The sequence below is a fragment of the Sardina pilchardus genome, chromosome 5 (genome assembly GCF_963854185.1).
Source record: "Sardina pilchardus chromosome 5, fSarPil1.1, whole genome shotgun sequence".
Taxonomy (NCBI): domain Eukaryota; kingdom Metazoa; phylum Chordata; class Actinopteri; order Clupeiformes; family Clupeidae; genus Sardina; species Sardina pilchardus.
Window position 1 is genome coordinate 35,517,645 of NC_084998.1, and position 22,811 is coordinate 35,540,455.

A 22,811-nucleotide genomic window follows, 5' to 3' on the forward strand; every position below is an offset into this window, starting at 1 on the left:
ATTGTCTGTAGGTGTTCATCAAAAAGGGCGGCTTATTAAGCATATCGCCTGGAATGGAATGCGTTAATTTTGAATGTGTTGGATGGTGGGTTGTCCGTGGGGAAAACGTTTTGGAACCGCTGCACTAACTCAAGACTCATCGTGGATATAGCCTATTTTTTTTTTTTCAAACAACAAAAACAGAAAGGAGGGAGGCAGCAAAGCTAGAGTTATTTCAGATGGGTAAGAACAAGGCAACGTGACAAATTAAAAGGTAATTTTAGCCTTTTTAGGGCTATAAAGTCCAAACGAATACATTCTTGACAGGCTGTTGTAGGCCTATTATAAGATATTGTATGTGGATGTTGTTAGCCTACTATGCAGGCTACTTTTTAGTTAACCAATGCACAAACCTAACCGGGAACCGGACAAATATTGTCAATGCTTTGAACGTTTCATTGCGGGGGGCGGTGGCGGTGGCGGTGGCAATACAATGCGTTACGTTTGTATCGGTTTATGTGTCGGATGGTAGGGGTGCGCGAGTCAAGTCAGAATGTAGGCGGGGGTGCGCGGGGAAAAAAGTTTGGGAACCGCTGCGCTATGGGAATGAGTCCCTTAAGGCCCTAGCACACTCCTCCGTCTGCGTCATGCGCACGCGGCACTGGACATTTGACGTGCGTCATTTTAGACGCATATAAGAGGCATACTCCAACGTCTGTGTCCTGAATGCGCGCCAGCCGATCAAGATTAGCGCCGGCGCACTACGAATGAACTGTGATACTCTAGGATGTGCGACCACTGAACTAAGGAAGAGCCAGGGAAGGAGTGTTCCACACAAAATACACAAAAGATGCAGCTGTTAGATGAGGAGAAGCACCACGAGTACTTTCTCATGTTTGCTGAAAAGTTTGATGAGTTGGTTCTTCACATCTCTCCATTTATCATCCACCAGAACAGGCACAGCACACCACGCGTAGGTTAGCATTCCAAGTTACAGCTAAACTAATGGGTTAGCTTATGGCTAATGTGTATGAGAAATCCCATAGAGATGCTAACGGTTAGCATAATCGATAAAAGTATATATTTAGAGCGAACTTCAGTCCATTTACACAACTTGGATTACATAGGAGGTTTTTGTTTACAACTGACTATTAAAATACTCAAAGACTAATGTTTTGTCATCATATAACAACGTTAACGTGTAGGAAACGCCAGTTTAAGTGTTCTTCTGTCTCTGTTTGCTGCGTTTTAAGCGTTATTTCTGTACATGCTCCACCTACTGGAGCGGCGTCTTTACAGCAGTTCCGTTTCACACATGCGCAGTCTACGCGTGAAAGAGACGCGCGGTCTTAAATTTTGGTCAACTCAAAGACGCGACGCATGCCGTAAAAATTACGCAATTCTCGTCACGCGCTCACCAGTGCCGTGTGCGCGTGACGCAGACGCGCGACCATACTCGGGCCTTTAGGATGACTTACTGAAGCTGTAAAGTGTAACACCAAGAACCTCTTTGAAAAATTCCAGTCTGGTTTCCGTTCCGCCCACAGCACAGAGACTGCCCTTGTCAGAGTTACCAATGACCTCCTCATGTCGTCCGACAATGGCTGTCCCTCCCTCCTCATCCTCCTGGACCTTTCTGCTGCATTTGACACTGTCGACCATGACATTCTTCTAAACCGGCTTCACTGTACCACTGGACTAAATAACACTGCTCTCAGTTGGTTCAACTCATATCTCACAAACCGGACAGAATACATATCCCTGGGTCACTCCAAATCAAGTACACACACAGTCACCTGCGGTGTCCCCCAGGGGTCAGTCCTGGGCCCCATCCTCTTCATCCTCTACCTCACTCCCCTTGGCCAAATCATCAGCCGTCACAACATCTCATTCCACTGCTATGCTGATGACACACAGCTCTATGTCAATGCCACAGCTGCAACCCCATCCTCACAGTCATCCCCATCAAAACTCACCACCTGTCTGGAGGAGATAAAGGTATGGATGGAGCACAACTTTCTCCAACTCAACAGCTCCAAAACCGAAGCCATCCTGGTTGGCACTCCCCACCAGACCAAATCACCATCAATAACCAGCATCACCTTCTCTGGCTCCAACATCCCCCTTTCATCAACAGTCACAAATCTGGGTGTAAAAATGGACTCACAACTCACATTTGAAGCACATATAAATCACCTCTGCAAGACCTCCTTCTACCACCTCCGTAACATTTCCAAACTCCGCCCCATCCTCTCTCTCTCAGATGCTGAAAAGCTGGTTCATGCCTTTATCTCCTCCAGACTGGACTACTGTAACGCACTTCTCATTGGGATCCCTAGCAAGAGTCTGCAAAGACTCCAGTACATCCAAAACTCGGCAGCTAGGATCCTGATGAGAGTGCGGAAACATGAGCACATTACCCCCATCCTCCACTCACTCCACTGGCTTCCGGTCTCCAGCAGGATTGAGTACAAGATTTCCCTCCTCACTCACCAATGCATTTATGGTCATGCCCCCCCCTACCTCAAAGAAATAATCAACCCACAAAACACAACACGCTCCCTCCGCTCCACTCACTCAAACCTCCTCCACATACCCAGAACCAGACTCAGGACCATGGGAGACAGGGCTTTCTGTGCTGCTGCCCCGCGTCTATGGAATGCCCTCCCTGACACCTTGAGGGCACCACAATCTATTGACTGTTTTAAAAAAGACCTAAAGACATTTTTAGCAAAGCTTTTGGTCCCTTTTAGATGTTCTTAAACCTTTTTCTTTTCTTCTTTTTGTTTTCTTTTTAATGAAATTGCTCATCTTATTTTTGTTTTTAACCTGTAGCACTTTGAGATCCCTGATGTAAAGTGCATTATAAATAAAATGTATTATTATTATTATTATAGCCAATCACTTGGCTGCAGGCACGCGCACTTTAGTCCCGCCCCCACGGCTTTAAGTACTCGCATATGTTTTACTCTACTGTCACTCACTGCCTGAACGGTCCACCGCTCGTAAGAAAGCCCGGAGGGTAGCGAGTAATTTTCCTAACGTATTTGGATTGTTTTTTGGATTATCTTCATGGCTGCGAAGAAGAAGAAGAAGATGCGGACCATGCCGGAAAGAACATGCCAGTGTGACACCGCCATTTTCCCCCTGGACACCCACGACTCGTGTGTGGGCTGTTTGGGCTTTATTAGACTGCCCGCACTGCGATGTCCTGTCTGGGAAGACTCTTCGGGACCGAAGAGCTCTGTTTCCTTCGGAGCCCCCTCCTCCGGTCGACGACGCTGAGGAGGAGACGACATCGGACCCTGGCTGCGACAATGCTCCCCCCCTCAAGGGCGGCGGACGCTGACCCTCCCAAATTCATTAAGCCCCCTGTAGTCTTCCTCGATGGCGGTGAAATGCCTGACCAAGATTTAGATGGGGTGTTCATGTTCGAGCAGGACGAGCCGTTATCCCCCTTTCACTCCAAAGAGGAGTCGGAGACGAATGAGATAATTCCACACAGCCAGCCTTCTGCGTCACCAGAGCAGACCACAAGGCTGAATCAGAAGGCGGAATTTTATGGTGTCCTTAAGCGAGCAGCCTTTTTTTTGGACCTGGCCTGGCCGTAGTCAGCCCCACCAGCTCCATCTTGGCTAGATTACTGTTTTTTGGAGAAGCAAGCTGAGGCGGAAGCCAAAGCTCCTTTTTTCCCCGAGGGGCACTAGGAACTGAGACGTTCGTGGAAGGTGCCATACACCACTCGCGTGCCCGTTCAGGGCATATCGCTTTACACCAATGTTGACGGCATTGCCGACCTTGGTTACATCGCCATGGCACCTCTGGAAGACTATGGCTGCCCATCTGTGCCCCTCCGCGGCGCCTCGCTGGAAGTCGAAATCCCTCCTGCCATCGAAGCCCTGCAGAGCTACTTCCGCGATCGCGGAGAAGGCATACGTCACGGGGGGTCAAGCGGGTGCGGCTCTCAACACGATGGCCGTGCTGCAAGCCTACCAGGCTGAGATGTTGAAGCGACTAGCGGGGGGTGAGCTAGAGGAGAAGAACAACACGTTGGAGGAGCTACGCCGAGTAACCGACTTTGCCCTCCGTGCAACGAAGGCTGCAGCCCAAGCCACGGGGAGGACTATGTCGAACCTGGTGGTCCTCGAGCGCCATTTATGGCTGAATCTCACACAGATCCGGGACGAGACAAGTCCTTCCTACTAGGTGCCCCACTGTCGCCAGGCGGTCTCTTTGGTGAGGCAATTTCCGTGCTGACAGAAGTTTGAAGCAACCCAGAAGCAGTCAGCCGCGTACCAGCACGTGCTTCCTCATCGTCAGCATTCCACGGTCCACCAGCACACAGAGCAGCGTGGAGCGATACAGAGGCGTTCTCACTTGGCTACCTAACAGAGCCCCGCGGCTGCAAACACCAACTTCAGCGGGCAACGGCCCGGACCCTCTCCCCACAGTTTCTACCTGCCAAGACTTACAACAGGCAGAGGATGGGCGAGACATGAATTCAGACCGGACACGCAGGGACCATGCCAGGGACGCCCCCAACAACGCTCTTAGCGTTCCTAACATGGTGACCGTTGTCAAGAGAAGAGGGCCTCAGCCAGTGCTGCCGTCTTCCCTCTGTGCAGAAAAGCCACGGGGATTGACCGAACATGCCCACTGCCAACCCCCAATGCCTTCTTCCCTCTGTGCAGTAAAGCCATGGGGAATGACCGAACATGCCCACTGCCAACGTCCAATGACGTCTTCCCTCTGTGCAGTAAAACCACGGGGGATATGACCGAACGAGCCCACTGCCCTCATCTATACAGTCATGAGTACCCCGTTGCCTTGCCGAGCTGGGCACAGCACGGTCCTCAGTCACAAGCACAACAGTTCCACAAACATCACTTTTGCCATACACAATCACTCCCTACCATGGTACAAAGTGTAGAGTTAACGGAAAAAACGATGCACAGGTCAAAGACTCCCCTGTCAACATCACACGGGTCTCCTTTTCAGAAACACATAGATTATTGGCGCATGATAGCCAAAAACTCGCCCTGGGTACTAAATATGATAGAAAACGGATACTCTGCAGTTTGCACGGAGACCTCCAAAGTTCAGAGGCATAATCGACTCAGCTGTAGGTCTGTCCGAGCAGAAAGCACACGTCCTCAGTCAAGAAATAGAGTCGTTGCTAAAAAAAAACAGGTGCGGTGCGGCCACTTCAATCAAAATGTTCTTGTACCCAAAAAGGACGGAGGCCTCAGACTGATATTGGATCTGAGACGACTAAATCGAGCACTGCACACTTACAAGTTCCGTATGCTCACGACAAAAAGAATCCTAGAAGAGATACGGGAAGGGGATTGGTTTGTGAAATTAGATTTGACCGACGCTTATTTCCACCTGTCAATCATCCCCAGACACAGGTGTTTTCTACGATTTGCCTTCAAAGGGAAGTCGTACGAATTCCTAGTTCTACCCTTTGAACTCTCCCTCTCGCCTCGTTCCTTCACAAAGTGCGTAAAAGTGACTTAAGCCCCATTACGGAAAATCGGGATAAAGATATTAAATTACTTAGATTACGATTAGATGTCCCCGGCAAGCTCCAGGGAACGATCAATGCAGCATGTGTCGATCATAGTCGCCCATCTAAAAAATCTAGGGTGGAGGATGGTGTCCTGACCCCGACACAGAAAATATATTTTCTGGGTATGTCAATAGACTCCGTTACAATGACAGCCTGTCTCTTGAACTCACGCATAATCTCCCTCAGGCAGTGCCTTGGGGTGGCCGCCAGAGGGCGCCCCCTGTCCGTGCAATATTTTCAGAGACTTCTAGGTTTGCTTGCAGCAGCCCCGTCTGTAACACCGTTAGGCCTGCTGCATCTGTGCCCAGGACAGCGGTGGTTCAATGCACACAAGTTGCACCCAGTCAGGGATAAGCACAAATGCTTATCCGTGTCAGACACTCTAATGCAGGCGTTAGAGCCGTGGCGGAAGGAGAGAATTTATCTCAAGGGTGTGCGCGTGGGCTGAATTTCTGCTTGCATTGTAATTACCCGTTACGACCCGGCTCTAAGCCACAACATAAAGAGGGAGTCGGGACAATAGAGATAACTTTAACCAGTAAAGTATTTATTTAAAATGAACCAAAAGCATAACCGTTACCAAAATATGTCTAGGGGAAAGTAAAGGTATGTATGCAAGTGTTCATGTGGGTGCGTGTAAGCCAAAGTCAGTATGATGTTCAAAGATAGGAAGAGAAGGTGCCAGTGGGAGAGAGATAACCCCAAAGGTGTCTGCAACAGAATGTGCCTAACCGAAAAGTGCCCAAATCAAGAGAGAGAACAAGCCCTTAAATACCCTCACCTTCACCAGGTGTGCATGGTTGGCTAATTAGGCCAGCATTTCCCATGCACTGGCCACTCCAGGCCTGAAGGGGCACAGGGGGTCGTAACACCCCGGATGCATCCAAGACGGGCTGGGGGCGGTGTGTCAAGGTTTTCCGTATGGTCAGACGTTCAGAGTGCCCAGCACATAAACGTCCTAGAACTTCTGGCGGTCAAGCTAGCCCTGATTTACTTCCAGCAGATTAATGCACAGTCGCACGTTTTGATCCGTTCGGACAGCACAGCGACAGTAGCTTACATAAACCACCAGGGTGGTCTACGGTCGGCCACTATGATGAAAGTGAGGGAGATTATTCTGTGGGCTCACACTCGACTCCACTTGATCAAGGCAATTCATCTCCCAGGCGAGCTGAATTATGGAGCGGACATGCTATTGAGAGGGGGCCCGGTCCCGGGGGAGTGACGCCTGCATCCTCATATAATAAAAATGATATGGCAGAGGTTCGGTCATGCACAAGTGGACCTCTTCACTTCGAAGGAAACAACCCATTGTCCCCTATGGTTTTCAATACACGACAGGGACGCTCCTCTCGGATTGGATGCATTAGCAAGTGGTGGCCGAGCACGTCACTTTATGCGTTTCCCTCGATTCGCCTGATACAAGCGGTGCTGGACAGAATCAGAACCGAACCAGTGTCAGTGATGTTAGTAGCCCCCCGGTGGGAGAGTCAGACATGGTTTGCGGATCTGATATCGCTAACCAAAGGCTCCCCATGGAAAATTCCAGTGTGCAGGGATTTACTAATGCAGGCGAGGGGAATGGTGTGGCACCCGTCCCCGCAGCGTTGGAAACTGTGGGTCTGGCCCCTGAGAGGGAGTTCTTGTTAAACACAGGACTATCTCAAGCAGTTGTTGATACGATTCAAAGTTCACAGGCATTATCTACACGCTCCTTGTATGGACATAAGTGGCGTGTGTTTGAGCGCGGGTGTAAGCAGCATGGTGAAGCCCCACACACACTCCTTCAATGGCTGTTCGATAAGGGTTTATCCCCTTCTACTTTAAAAGTTTATGTTGCAACAATAGCTGCATGCCATATGTCGCCAGATCAGACGTCTGTGGGAAAGCACACGTTGGTTTCTAGGTTTATGAAAGGTGTTAGAAGGCTGCGTCCAGCGGTTCTGTCGCTGGCTCCGACTTGGGATTTATTGCTGGTGCTGCGATCCCTGACAGGTTCACCTTTTGAGCCTATACAGGGGGTTTCTATGCGCATTTTGTCCATTAAGACAGCGTTGATACTAGCCTTAGTCTCAGCTAAACGAGTGGGTGAGTTACATGCTATGTCAGTGCATCCGTCATGCATTAGCTTTGCGGAAAACGATACATTAGTAACTCTTCTCCCTAAGCCAGGCTTCGTGCCCAAAGTCCTTTCATCTTCTACCGCAAGACAGAAGCTAGAATTGTCTGCGTTCTCTCCCCCGCCATTTGAGTCGGAGGAGGCAGAGAGATTGCACTGTCTGTACCCGGTAAGGGCACTGAGAATATATGTGTCGCGCACACAAACGTGGCGCTTCACTGATCAGCTATTTGTATGTTATGGGGAGAGACAGAGAGGTAGTGCACTATCCAAGGAGCACTTGTCCCACTGGATTGTGGACGCCATACAAATAGCTTATGAGAGTGCGGATAAAACTCCTCCCTTGACGGTGAAGGCTCACTCGACTCGGGGTATGTCCACGTCCTGGGCTTTCACGCGTAGCATGTCACTGGAATCGATTTGCTCAAGTGCTAGCTGGAATTCCACTAGCACTTTTGTACGTTTTTTATTATCTGGATACCGAAAGCTCCGCTTGCTCATAGCGTGCTCAGTGTGGCTTCGACTGGGATTTAAATGGGTTGGTTAGCCCATACAAAAGTAGTGGACTGTGTTGCCTCCAGAGAGGGGATGCGCACGGCACGGTGCTACAACATTCCCATAGCGTCTTCGACGCAGCGTCTCGTGACCGAAATGAAGGGGAACGTCTAGGTTACCGGGTAACCACGGTTCCCCGAATGAGGGAACGAGACGCTGCGTCGCCTTGCCGTGCGCTTCCATTTTTTGGTCGCACTGAAGCAATGGTTGAGGAAGTACGCAGGCACGTCGCGAGTACTTATAGCCGCGCTTGCGCATGCCTGCAGCCAAGTGATTGGCTCTTGGTGTTATACAGCTTCAGTAAGTCGTCCTAAGGGACTCATTTCCATAGCGTCTTCGACGCAACGTCTCGTTCCCTCATTTGGGGAACCGTGGTTACCCGGTAACCTAGACATTTCTGATGTTGTCCGAGCTTTTTCTTTGTCGAGTTTCAGCCTCATGTATGATTTCATTTGGAATGGAAGAAACAAAACAATGGCAAGTAGGTATGAAGAGTAGATGGAATTTGTTGTTTGTGTGTGTCTGTGTGTGTGGGTGTGTGTTTGGCTGGGGGATATGTGAAGTAGAGACACTCAAAGTAAATAAATTGCCTAATTTGTACTTTTACTTGTCTTTACAGGAAGTTCTTATATGAGTGCCCTGGAGGTGGGTGGATTTATTGGCAGCCTTGCTGCTGGTTTTCTGTCTGACAGAGCTGTTGCCCGGGTTTGTAATTTGTGAACCATTCATGTACATTCATTTATACAGTATATACAAATTCATTGTCATAATATTTGTGTGCCTTGCTTACACTTATTCTATCAAATTGTCCACAGTATGGACTGAGTGTGTATGGTAGTCCTAGACATGGTCTTTTGCTCTCAATGATGACTGGGATGTGTGTATCCATGTACCTCTTCCGAGTGACAATCACACCAGAGGCCCCCAAAGTAAGATTCAACTTGACACTTTGGCTCTAATGATGCTGAAGGAAACAACTGATATTTGATGGGGCTGTTAACTGCTTATCTGATTTTAGGATGATGTTCTCTGGGTTGTGGCTCTTCATCCCATTTCTGTTCTCATCGGTCTCTCTGAAAAAGAGGTATCAGAACATCATAATTCTTCCTCTTTTTGCAGGAACAAAACAGCTAAATCCCTTGGATCAGTTTTTATTTTAGCAATGTATCAATCTCTTACCAAGGATGTTCTTGCCATCAGCATTTCAGCTTTATCAAACAGGAAAATACACTATACAACAGTATGATAACTACAACAACAACAGCAATTATAAATATAGCTGCAAGCAGCAATACGTTCGACCGGCGTCGCGTCACACAGAGCAGGTTGTTTGCTCCACGCCCCTTTTTTGGGGAAACAAGCCCTCAGAACAAGCCTGAAACAAGCCAAAGTGAACGGGTGTTGTTCACGGTCACTGATCTATAACGAATAACTTATTATTTATAGATCAGTGTTCGCGGTAGACAGACATGCCGAGAAGTTGCTGTGTGGTTGGGTGTACCAACCACAAAGCTAAGAACCCCTAACATTAGGCTACACCAAAAATAAATCAGACCAACGAAAACGGAAATCTAGGCTAACACTTGGCTAACACTAGCAGCTAGGCTATCGGCTATGACAGAAATTATCATATGTTGGAATTATCTAACGAACATACTTTACATCCAAGCCTGTTAGTCAACTACACAACATTACAATTAAAACTAGAAATGCAATTCCAAGGAATTACCAGTGCATGAAAATGCAAAAATAGATAGATAATGTAGATATGGTCACTAAGGTGTAGCTTGGGTAAACATGGTGGTTGCATAGTTTACAGAGAGTTGATAGTGTGAAGGTAGACAGTTTAAAGATGGAACATTCCAGTTCTAACTTAACTAATGATTTCTATTCATGTTAAAATGTTGATTAGCTAACTTAGCTAATGATTTCTAGCAGTTATGCTAAAAATGCTAATTATGCTAGCAATGCTAACTTTACTAACAATGCTAACCAGGTTGATTAGCTAACTTAACCGATGATTTCTAGCAGTAATGCTAAAATGCTAACTATGCTAACAATGCTAAATTTGCTAGCAATGCTAACCAGGTTGATTAGCTAACTTAGTTGATGATTTTTTGCAGTAATGCTAAAAATGCTAACTATGCTAACAGTGCTAACAATGCTAACTATGCTAACTAGCTAACTTGCTAGTGAGGACTTTTATTTTGAAACATTTGTTGCTAGGGTATCCATGGTGGCCACTATCAGGAAACAAGAAGTTACTGCAGTATAATCATGTTGGTTGCTATGGAAACGGCCATAAACACTTAATTTTAATGGTTGCTATGTTGGTTGCTAGGTACATGGAGGTTTCATGTAGTTGACTGGAGGCATAGTGGATGATAACTGACAGTTGGAATGGTTGAACAGTTCAATAGTTGAGTAGTTTCAATGGTTAAATGATTTAATAGTGTATTATTGCAGTGAGGACTTTTATTTTGAAACAGTTGTGGACAGAGGAAACAGTTTAACAGGATATGTGTAGTCTTCAGAGAGATTGTATGCTTAAAGCCAGAGAAACTGACAGTTGATACAGGTGTAATCAATTTAAGCCTGAGAGAGAGAGAGAGAGCTGCTGCACCTGGACTGGCCACCTGGCGTAACATTCTAATTGCTGCCGTGATGTCATAATGAGCAATGTTAAGTCTATGGGGGAAATGGTAATAGTTTTTAACTAATAGTTTAAAAAGTATAAAAGTTACAAAGTTGAAAAATACAAAGCACATATGGCATAAGCAAGACCTACGCAACAAAGTTTGAATGAAGTTTCTACGTTAAACGGTTGAAGCTGAATTGCGAGCGTTAGAAGAAGAAGTTTAACTAGAAATGCAATTCCAAGGAATTACCAGTGCATGAAAATGCAAAAATAGATAGATAATGTAGATATGGTTACTAAGGTGTAGCTAGGGTAAACATGGTGGTTGCATAGTTTACAGAGAGTTGATAGTGTGAAGGTAGACAGTTTAAAGATGAAACATTCCAGTTCTAACTTAACTAATGATTTCTATTCATGTTAAAATGTTGATTAGCTAACTTAGCTAATGATTTCTAGCAGTTACGCTAAAAATGCTTATTATGCTAGCAATGCTAACTTTACTAACAATGCTAACCAGGTTGATTAGCTAACTTAACCGATGATTTCTAGCAGTTATGCTAAAAATGCTAACTATGCTAACAATGCTAACTATGCTAACTAGCTAACTTGCTAGTGAGGACTTTTATTTTGAAACATTTGTTGCTAGGGTATCCATGGTGGCCACTATCAGGAAACAAGAATTTACTGCAGTATAATCATGTTGGTTGCTATGGAAACGGTCATAAACACTTAATTTTAATGGTTGCTATGTTGGTTGCTAGGTACATGGAGGTTTCATGTAGTTGACTGGAGGCATAGTGGATGATAACTGACAGTTGGAATGGTTGAACAGTTCAATAGTTGAGTAGTTTCAATGGTTAAATGATTTAATAGTGTATTATTGCAGTGAGGACCTTTATTTTGAAACAGTTGTGGACAGAGGAAGTAGTGAAACAGGATCTGTAGTCTTAATGAGATTGTATGCTTAAAGCCTGAGACAGAAGGTGCCTCTCATAGCGTTTACGCGTCCTCTCTCGCTCCTCACTGATCTACATAAAGAATGATGGAGCGGCAACAATGGGATAGTCTAGCCCTTCTTCTATCTTTCTTTATGTAGATCATTGAGGATCGAGGAGCGAGGGAGGACATATAAACGCTGCTTGAGAGGGACCCACAGTAAATACTTTAAAAGTTGTATGTAGATAGTCTAATTAATGTTGATAGATAGAATGTTTAATGGATGTTGATAGGCAGATTGTTTTATATTGATTGACAGTGTAATGGGTGGATGAGTGAATGGTCTGGAGAAGATGAATGGATAGAAGGTTGGATGGAATGTGCCTTATATTCTTGTTAAGAGAGACACTGATACAGCTCTCTGAGAGTAGTTGACACAGGTGTAATCAATTTAACTGGCTAGTCTTAAGAGAGCCATAGTACTCTTAAAGCCTGAGACAGAGTAAATAATTTAAAAGTTGAATGTAGATAGTCTAATTAATGTTGATAGACAGAGAGTTTAATGGATGTTGATAGACAGATTGTTTAATAGATGTTGATAGACAGTTTAATGGGTGGATGAGTGAATGGTCTGAAGAAGATGAATGGATAGAATGTTGGATGGAATGTGCCTTATATTCTTGTAGAATGGAGAGACACAGCTCTCTACTGAGAGTAGTGGATACAGATACAGGTGTAATCAATTTAACTGGCTAGTCTTAAGAGAGCCAGCCTGAGACAGAGTAGATTGTTTAAAAGTTCAATGTAGAGCGTCTAATTGATGTTGTTGATAGGCAGACTGTTTAGAATGGGTGGATGAGTGAATGGTTTGAAGAAGATGAATGGATATAAAGTTGGATGGAATTAGGAGGACTTATTTTGATACTGTTGTGCACAGAGGATACAGGGGAACAGAATATGTAGTCTTCAGAGAGGAGCCTGAGAGAAACTGACAGTTGGTGCCCAGGTGGCTGACCAGCTGGGGTAACATTCTAATTGCTGCCGTGATGTCATAATGAGCAATGTTAAGTCTATGGGGGAAATGGTGATAGTTTTTAACTAATAGTTTAAAAAGTATAAAAGTTACAAAGTTGAAAAATACAAAGCACATATGGCATAAGCAAGACCTACGCAACAAAGTTTGAATGAAGTTTCTACGTTAAACGGTTGAAGCTGAATTGCGAGCGTTAGAAGAAGAAGTTTAACTAGAAATGCAATTCCAAGGAATTACCAGTGCATGAAAATGCAAAAATAGATAGATAATGTTGATATGGTTACTAAGGTGTAGCTAGGGTAAACATGGTGGTTGCATAGTTTACAGAGAGTTGATGGTGTGAAGGTAGACAGTTTAAAGATGAAACGTTCCAGTTCTAACTTAACTAATGATTTCTATTCATGTTAAAATGTTGATTAGCTAACTTAGCTAATGATTTCTAGCAGTTGTGTTAAAAATGCTAATTATGTTAGCAATGCTAACTTTACTAACAATGCTAACCAGGTTGATTAGCTAACTTAACCGATGATTTCTAGCAGTAATGCTAAAAATGCTAACTATGCTAACAATGCTAGATTTGCTAACAATGCTAACCAGGTTGATTAGCTAACTTAGTTGATGATTTTTTGCAGTTATGCTAAAAATGCTAACTATGCTAACAATGCTAACTATGCTAACTAGCTAACTTGCTAGTGAGGACTTTTATTTTGAAACATTTGTTGCTAGGGTATCCATGGTGGCCACTATCAGGAAACAAGAAGTTACTGCAGTATAATCATGTTGGTTGCTATGGAAACGGTCATAAACACTTAATTTTAATGGTTGCTATGTTGGTTGCTAGGTACATGGAGGTTTTATGTAGTTGACTGGAGGCATAGTTGATGATAACTGACAGTTGGAATGGTTGAACAGTTAAATAGTTGAGTAGTTTCAATGGTCAAATGATTTAATAGTGTATTATTGCAGTGAGGACTTTTATTTTGAAACAGTTGTGGACAGAGGAAACAGTTAACAGGATCTGTAGTCTTAATGAGATTGTATGCTTAAAGCCTGAGACAGAAGGTGCCTCTCATATAGCGTTTACGCGTCCTCTCTCGCTCCTCACTGATCTACATAAAGAATGATGGAGCGGCAACAATGGGATAGTCTAGCCCTTCTTCTATCTTTCTTTATGTAGATCATTGAGGATCGAGGAGCGAGGGAGGACATATAAACGCTGCTTGAGAGGGACCCACAGTAAATACTTTAAAAGTTGTATGTAGATAGTCTAATTAATGTTGATAGACAGAATGTTTAGTGGATGTTGATATAGGCAGATTGTTTAATAGATATTGATTGACAGTTTAATGGTGGATGAGTGAATGGTCTGAAGAAGATGAATGGATAGAAGGTTGGATGGAATGTGCCTTATATTCTTGTTAAGAGAGACACTGATACAGCTCTCTGAGAGTAGTTGACACAGGTGTAATCAATTTAACTGGCTAGTCTTAAGAGAGCCAGAGTGTACTCTTAAAGCCTGAGACAGAGTAAATAATTAAAAAGTTGAATGTAGATAGTCTAATTAATGTTGATAGACAGAGAGTTTAATGGATGTTGATAGACAGATTGTTTAATAGATGTTGATAGACAGTTTAATGGGTGGATGAGTGAATGGTCTGAAGAAGATGAATGGATAGAATGTTGAATGGAATGTGCCTTAATATTCTTGTAGAATGGAGAGACACAGCTCTCTACTGAGAGTAGTGGATACAGATACAGGTGTAATCAATTTAACTGGCTAGTCTTAAGAGAGCCAGCCTGAGACAGAGTAGATTGTTTAAAAGTTGAATGTAGAACGTCTAATTGATGTTGATAGGCAGACTGTTTAGAATGGGTGGATGAGTGAATGGTCTGAAGAAGATGAATGGATATAATGTTGAATGGAATGTGCCTTATATTCTTGTAGAATGGAGAGACACAGCTCTCTACTGAGAGTAGATACAGATACAGGTGTAATCAATTTAACTGGCTAGTCTTAAGAGAGCCAGCCTGAGACAGAGTAGATTGTTTAAAAGTTGAATGTAGAACGTCTAATTGATGTTGATAGGCAGACTGTTTAGAATGGGTGGATGAGTGAATGGTTTGAAGAAGATGAATGGATATAAAGTTGGATGGAATTAGGAGGACTTATTTTGATACTGTTGTGCACAGAGGATACAGGGGAACAGAATATGTAGTCCTCAGAGAGATTGCCTGAGAGAAACTGACAGTTGGTGCCCAGGTGGCTGACCAGCTGGAGTAAGATTCTAATTGCTGCCGTGATGTCATAATGAGCAATGTTAAGTCTATGGGGGAAATTGTAATAGTTTTTAACTAATAGTTTAAAAAGTATAAAAGTTACAAAGTTGAAAAATACTTTGCCCACATCGCGTAAGTAAGACCTACGCGACATAGTTTGAATGGAGTTTCTACGTGAAGCGGTTGAAGCTGAATTGCGTGCGTTAGAAGAAGAATAATAAGAAGTTGAAGAAGACTAGGAAGAACAGTACAGTGCATTTTCATGCACTGTAATAATAAGAAGCCTAGGAAGAACAGTACAGTGCATTTTCATGCACTGTAATAATAATAATAAGAAGAAAAGGAAGAACAGTACAGTGCATTTTCATGCACTGTAATAAGAGGCCAAAAATACAGGAAAACAATTTAGTTATTTAACTGGAGATTCAATGAGATAAGAGTATGTCCGGGTATGACACTGGCCACTGCTACTGCTAGCAGGCTACTCGGGAGACCGAAGGGACATATTTTTACTTTGATTGAATTAAGCTTTTGAACGTATTTTTCACGGTCAACGACCGGCAAAGTGGTAATATATTGAGTGGTCCTATTGATTCGTTGTGTTTTCTGTTATCATTTACTCCTACGTTTTCAGTACGAATTACGTTTATTGAGCCTAATTTGCATTGGAGTTAATGGGAGACGTAGTTTGTTTCCCCCAAAAAGGGGCGGGAACGTTCGTCGCGAGTCAAGTTCCCGGATGTGCCGGTCTAACGTATTAGGGGCCAAGCAGGCAGTTTAGAAGGCCAGAGTTGCCATGGTAACTCGATGCTGTTACATCAGGCATATAGTTTTAAGCGGTCACAACAATTTTGATGTCAAATAACGCAAGATTGGCCGAGATGTGAGCTCACTTCCTGTTTGGCGGCTTTGCTGCCAATTTCTATTGGCTGTTGCGGGCCAACGGTGTAAGATATTGTTCCGAAAACCAAGACATTTTTCAGACTCTGACTGAAGATCATCTGTGTGAAGTTTTGTGAAGATCGGACACATTTTGTGACCTGTGGAAATGTTTCAGTGGTTTTGAATAAATCCAAATGGTGGCCAAATCAATTCTGCTGATATAAAAAATTGGGCTGGGTCAGCCTGCCCTGAGGACCTCCTACAGTATTACCAGACACCACTAGCAAGTTTTGATTCCAAACATATCAACAGCTACAGGCCAAAATGCCTTTTTGCTAATGACAGCGCCCCCTTGAGGGCAAAGGTCACCAAATTTCTCGAACGTCCCGAGTCCATGTACAAAGTTTGGTTTTGATGCATGGAAGAGTTACTGAAATATTCCGTTATAGTTCCGAAAACAAAAAGTAAATATAGCCGCAAGCGGCGATGGCGGGCCCAAGCACCTGTTGTGCGGACCCCGTGACATTTCGGAATCTAACAAAGCAATAGAGTGCTATAGAGTCCCTTAGCCACACCCTAGGCCAGAGCTCTGTCTCTGACTAGCGGCAGCAATAGCACACAAGCCCACCAAATTGTTGCGAATGTATGTGTCAACCATAATAGACAACAAGCTATGTGGCGGTATAGAGTCCCTAAGCCACAACCTAGGCCAGAACTCTATCCCTGACTAACGGTAGCAATAACACACATGCCCACCAAATGTGGTTAATTTTTGTGAATGTATCAACCACAACAGACAATGCGCTACGTGGCGCTATAGGGTCCCTAAGCCACACCCTAGGCCAGAGCTCTGTTTCTGACTAGCGGCAGTAATAACAAACAAGCTCACCAAATTTGATTAATTTTCATGAATGTATAGGTCAACCACAACAGGTAACACACTAGGTGGCGCTATAGACTCCCTAAGCCACGCCATCGGCCAGAGCTCTGTCTTTGAATAGCTATAAAAAACACATGCCCACCAAATTTGGTTCATTTTCGTGAATGTACGTGTCAACTACAACAAACAATGCGCTAGATGGCGCTATAGAGTCCCTTAGCCACACCCTCGGCAAGAGCTCTGTCTCTGACTAGCGGCAGCAATAACACACAAGCCCACCAAATGTGGTTAATTTTTGTGAATGTATCAACCACAACAGACAATGCGCTACGTGGCGCTATAGGGTCCCTAAGCCACACCCTAGGCCAGAGCTCTGTTTCTGACTAGTGGCAGTAATAACAAACAAGCTCACCAAATTGTATTAATTTTCATGAATGTATATGTCAACCACAACAGGTAACACACTAGGTGGCGCTATAGACTCCCTAAGCCACACCATCGGCCAGAGCTCTGTCTTTGAATAGCTATGAAAAACACATGCCCACCAAATTTGGTTCATTTTCGTGAATGTACGTGTCAACTACAACAAACAATGCGCTAGATGGCGCTATAGAGTCCCTTAGCCACACCCTCGGCCAGAGCTCTGTCTCTGACTAGCGGCAGCAATAACACACAAGCCCACCAAATTGTTGTGAATGTATGTGTCAACCATAATAGACAACAAGCTATGTGGCACTATAGAGTCCCTAAGCCACACCCTAGGCCAGAACTCTATCCCTGACTAGCGGTAGCAATAACACACATGCCCACCAAATGTGGTTAATTTTTGTGAATGTATCAACCACAACAGACAATTTGCTACGTGGCGCTATAGAGTCCCTAAGCCACAGCCTAGGCCAGAGCTCTGTTTCTGATTAGCGGCAGTAGTAACAAACAAGCTCACCAAATTTGATTCATTTTCATGAATGTATATGTCAACCACAACAGGTAACACACTAGGTGGCGCTATAGAGTCCCTAAGCCACACCATCGGCCAGGGCTCTGTCTTTGAATAGCTATAACAAAACACATGCCCACCAAATTTGGTTCATTTTCGTGAATGTACATGTCAACTACAACAAACAATGCGCTAGATGGCGCTGTAGAGTCCCTAAGCCACACCCGAGGCCAGAGCTCTGTCTTTGACTAGCAGCAGCAATAACACACAAGCCCACCAAATTTGGTTAATTTTCCTGAATGTTTGTGTCAACCACAACGGACAATGCGCTAGGTGGCTCTATAGAGTCCTTAAGCCACACCCTAGGCCAGAGCTCTGTCTCTGACTAGCAAAAGCAATAACACACGAGCCCACCAAATTTGATTAATTTCCGTGAATGTTTGTGTCAACCACAACAGACAATGCGCTAGGTGGCACTATAGAGTCCTTAAGCCACACCCTAGGCCAGAACTCTGTCTCTGACTAGCGATAGCAATAACACACAAGCCCACCAAATTTGGTTAATTTTCATGAAGGCACGTGCCAACCACAACTGACAATCCGCTAGGTGGCGCTATAGAGTCCTTAGGCCACACCCTAGGCCAGAACTCTGTCTCTGACTAGCGATAGCAATAACACACAAGCCCACCAAATTTGGTTAATTTTAATGAATGCACGTGTCAACCACAACTGACAATCCGCTAGGTGGCGCTATAGAGTTCTTAAGCCACACCCTAGGCCAGAGCTCTGTCTCTGACTAGCGATAGCAATAACACACAAGCTCACCAAATGTGGTTCATTTTTGTGAATGGGTGTCAACTACAACAGACAACGCACTAGGTGGCACTATAGAGTCCCTACGCCACCCCCTAGGCCAAAGCTCTGTCTCTGACTAGCGATAGCTATAACACGCAAGACCACCAAATTTGGTTCATTTTCGTGAATGTTTGTGTCAACCACAACAGACAACGTGCTGCTAGGTGGCGCTATAGAGTCCCGACGCCACACCTTAGGCCAGAGCTCTGTCTCTGACTAGCAGAAGCAATTCCACATGTAGCTGCCAAATTACATCCAATTCATAACCTTTTTTCTGCCTATAACACCAACTTCCTGTTTCTTAATAAAACGCCATAATTCAAACCTTCGCCATTTCAGTATACTTCAAAAATTCAAAAATCTGGTCGCAATTCCTCTTGGGCAACCCCTCAAGATCATTATAGTGCTTATATGACATGATTTCAAAAAACCGTCAAGGAGAAGTGTTTCAAAATATGTGATGTGCAAAAATCATAACCATAATCATAACTCAAATTCTTCTAAGATTCACTCTATAGTTTAAATGTAAAACTTTTTCAGATTAATACAACACACATGTCCACCAAATCTGGGCCATTTCTGTGAATGTATGTGTCGACCACAACAGACAATGCGCTAGGTGGGGCTAGGAGTCCCTGAGCCACACCCTAGGCCAGAGCTCTGTCACTGAGTAGGGTTACCAATTCCACACATAGCTGCCAAATTTCAAGAGTTTTAGAGCATGCCAAGTTGGTGAAAAAAGGCAAAACGTGGCCCAGAAGAAATTTAATCTGAGCAAAAACAATAGGGCCTTGCACCTACGGTGCAGCCGCTGCTTTAGCTACCGCACCTCGGTGCTCGGGCCCTAATTCCAGAATACAGAATGGTCTGTCTGTAGATGATGTGTGTCAAGTTTAGTGTCGATCGGACAAAATCTGTGAGAGGAAAAGGCTTTTAAGTGTTTTTGATGAAATCCAAAATGGCGGAAAATCCATCATGGTGGAAAATAAGGTCAAATGATGTTGACGTTGAACTCGGCTTGGTCCAAGGTTTCCAACGATACCTGATTTTTGAAAATCGGACCAACGGGGTCAGACTGTCCCCAATCAGTGTGCCAAATTTCACAACTTTTCACTAGTCGGTTTTATGGGCTGCCATAGACTTCCATGGCAGAGGAATTACAATAGTTTATAACTAGAAATTCAATTCCAAGGAATTACCAGTGCATTAAAATGCAAGATAAAACAGATAATGTAGATATGGTTACTAAGGTGATGCTAGGGTAGACGATCAGATGGCGCTGGGGTAACTTAAAGTGTAACTTCACCCCATAACTCCACCCACTTCACATTTCTGAAAAAGGCTTTCAAAATGGGCAGGACGTTCTGAAATTTGGAAGGGAGTGCAGCCCTACTGCAGCCAATCAAGCATGGTGATTTCGTGTCAATCTGGGTGCTACAGACATGGCTTATCACAGGTAGGCTAAACAGGGCAGCAGGTGTTGGGGCGTTTCATTCCTAATTTGTAACGACCCGGTGGACAACGTCAGCTATCCAATAGTATTTTGGCCCAACATGCCATGGCATGTTACAACCTGTAGAGGGCGCGGAGAGCAATATCTCCAGTACAAAATCATACGAAATGTTACTTTTGTCGAGAAACACGATTTTTGTCAATATTAACCCTGGTAATAGTGTAGGTCACCACTTATGAGTAATTTCAATCAATCAACAGCTCAAAAAACATATTTTAGGGTGCAGTTACACTTTTACCCCATGAGCCCTAGACTGTTTTAAGGGCATTTTCACTACCTCTAGTTAGAAGCATTTATCCTGGTCATTGTAAGTGCCATTCACACATGCTATATGTTTTTTTTTTCAGCAGAGTCTAGGTTACCCAGATCTGCCACAATATAATGTATAAAAACTTGCATTGATTTGATTTAGATTTTTAAATAATAAAAAATTAAAAAGCATACTATACAAATTCTTACATTTTGACGTATATCTCACCACAGCAAGTTGACAGCTCGACATGACTTGCATGGTTGTGTAGGCCTGACTGCCCTGAAAATGGCAATATAAGAACCATGGTGGAGGTATACTTTGGGGCTGAGCAATTTACAGAAATATGTGTATGTGCCTTCCAGAAATAAATGGCCATTTTTATTTAGTGATGAGAAATGACTTTTTGACCCTTTTTGCGCTCCATATTTGTGACACTAGCTGATCTGACCTGACTTGTTTGCGTGGTAGCACACATCACATGCACAGATGATGATTCTCTATAATATATTTTTTTACTGCATTGCAATAAACAAAGTAAAGGCAAAAAGTGTTTATTTGTCAAACAAATGTGGATGCAATATGAGTCTTGAATTGGATACAATACAGGAGTTAGCTAGGATCTCAAAACCGTATTATGAACGTGACTTGCCATAGAGAAACACATGATAACATTGGATTATGAACATAGGCTATTATGCCACACACAAACATGGGGTAAGTGGAGCTAAATGAAGTTATTATTTTGCTGTCACTTCGTCTGTTTTATGGCCTAGAAGGTTGTATTTGGTATCTGGATAGCTCTAGCTCTCCTCTTTCATCTGAGATGCGTTCCATATATTTTTGATGGCGGTTTCACGAGGAAATCAAACGAGAGTAATGGTAGCCAAAGCTATATGACATTATTATTTGTTTGTCACTTCTGCTGTTTTTATAACACAAAAGGATCGATGTATTTGGTATCAATAGAAAGCTCTGTTTCTCATCTTTCGTTTGATATGCGTGTCATGTCTGTGCGATGCCGGGGCCGTGAGTAATTCAAGCGAGAGTCCCGGATGCGCGGGTGAACGCAGAGCAATATAGACTGTAAATATCATATACTTTGATTTAACTTCATGATTTTATTTTATTTTCATACTTGATCGTACAGACAAGTGTCTAGTCTCTTTGGAAAGCCCCGGTTCTGCTCTTTCGTGCAATATAGGTCTCATCTCGCTGTGCCTAATAATCACGGAGCAATGTAACATAGAAGAATGAGTGAGTGCAGCGGTGCAGCAGCCCTCTAGGTACTGCGGAGCGCTGCGGACCCTAGACCCTACCTTCATGACATCAGGTCTTTGCCCTAATTGGCTTTTATATCCCTGACGTATGTGCAGGTGTTTAGATGCCTCTTCATATCCACAAGGATCCATGCGGGTCCGTGCCTCATGTTTCGTCACATGGTCAAGTCTAGACTAGGGGAAGTAGAGAGTGTACAACTTCATAGCAGCGTTTGTATCCCCTCCCCTGCTGTCACCGGCAGCTCTCGTTGCTGCAAGAGGTCATTTGGAGTTGAACTTGAACACGCCTATAGATAATCGGGTGCTTGATTTTATACACCTGTGGAAAGGGACCAGATGACACGCCTCTTTATGCAGAGGAAGTGATCCCCATTGCGCCCATAGACATGAACTACAACGAAATATCTTGCTCAGCCTTAAGGATCTTTGGTTTAGCTCGCCCAGATCTTTTTTGGTTGCCACAGATGGTTGGAATAAACGTAATGTGCATCATTTCTCGTGGCCAGAGTATCTTGCGGACACAGTTCAAATGGTGCTCTTGCGAGAACTACCCTGGATTTCCAGGGTAGTGTTTATACAGGCAATCAATTGGATGGAGGACCAAACTGACTTTAGGATAGATACAAAACATTTGCTTAATGTTGATGCTTTTGATCACAATGTAATTAATGTTTTCAGTTTTCACATGAGGTTGTGTGTGATGGCTTTAGTGATTGCTGATCATTTAAATAATTTTGTTGATACAGATTTGGATACTTATACTTGGAGCTGCCGTTGGATTTTCTTCTTATGGACCAATTGCCCTATTTGGAGTGATTGCAAGTGAATCTGCACCATCAAATTTCTGTGGAACTTCACATGCTATTGTGGCTTTGATGGCGAATGGTAAGAAGCATCAAAACAGGCTTCCATCAACAGAACGATTAAAGCTAATCAAAATTATAAATATGTCATAAAGCCTATTGTTACATGGTAACTGGCTCCTGTGTTAACTGGCTGCGTTAATAGACGATTAATGACGTTTCTTCGACAGATGTGGCACCTTGACTTGTCAACTTTCTGATATAATCTGGAGACGAACTAATACAAATATGCATGACATCTT

At 43.9% G+C, this 22,811-nt stretch overlaps 1 protein-coding gene across 2 annotated transcripts in view; it reads left to right on the forward strand.

Annotated features, from left to right (window-relative positions):
* LOC134080772 (glucose-6-phosphate exchanger SLC37A4-like) overlaps positions 1 to 22,811 on the forward strand; it is an 85,462-nt gene that overhangs the window by 53,872 nt on the left and 8,779 nt on the right. For both annotated transcript variants that reach the window (XM_062537378.1, XM_062537379.1), the window contains exons 6-9: positions 8,845 to 8,930; positions 9,041 to 9,154; positions 9,244 to 9,309; positions 22,453 to 22,591. In XM_062537378.1, the coding sequence (XP_062393362.1) occupies positions 8,845 to 8,930; positions 9,041 to 9,154; positions 9,244 to 9,309; positions 22,453 to 22,591 (405 nt within the window). The remainder of the gene's footprint in view (positions 1 to 8,844; positions 8,931 to 9,040; positions 9,155 to 9,243; positions 9,310 to 22,452; positions 22,592 to 22,811) is intronic.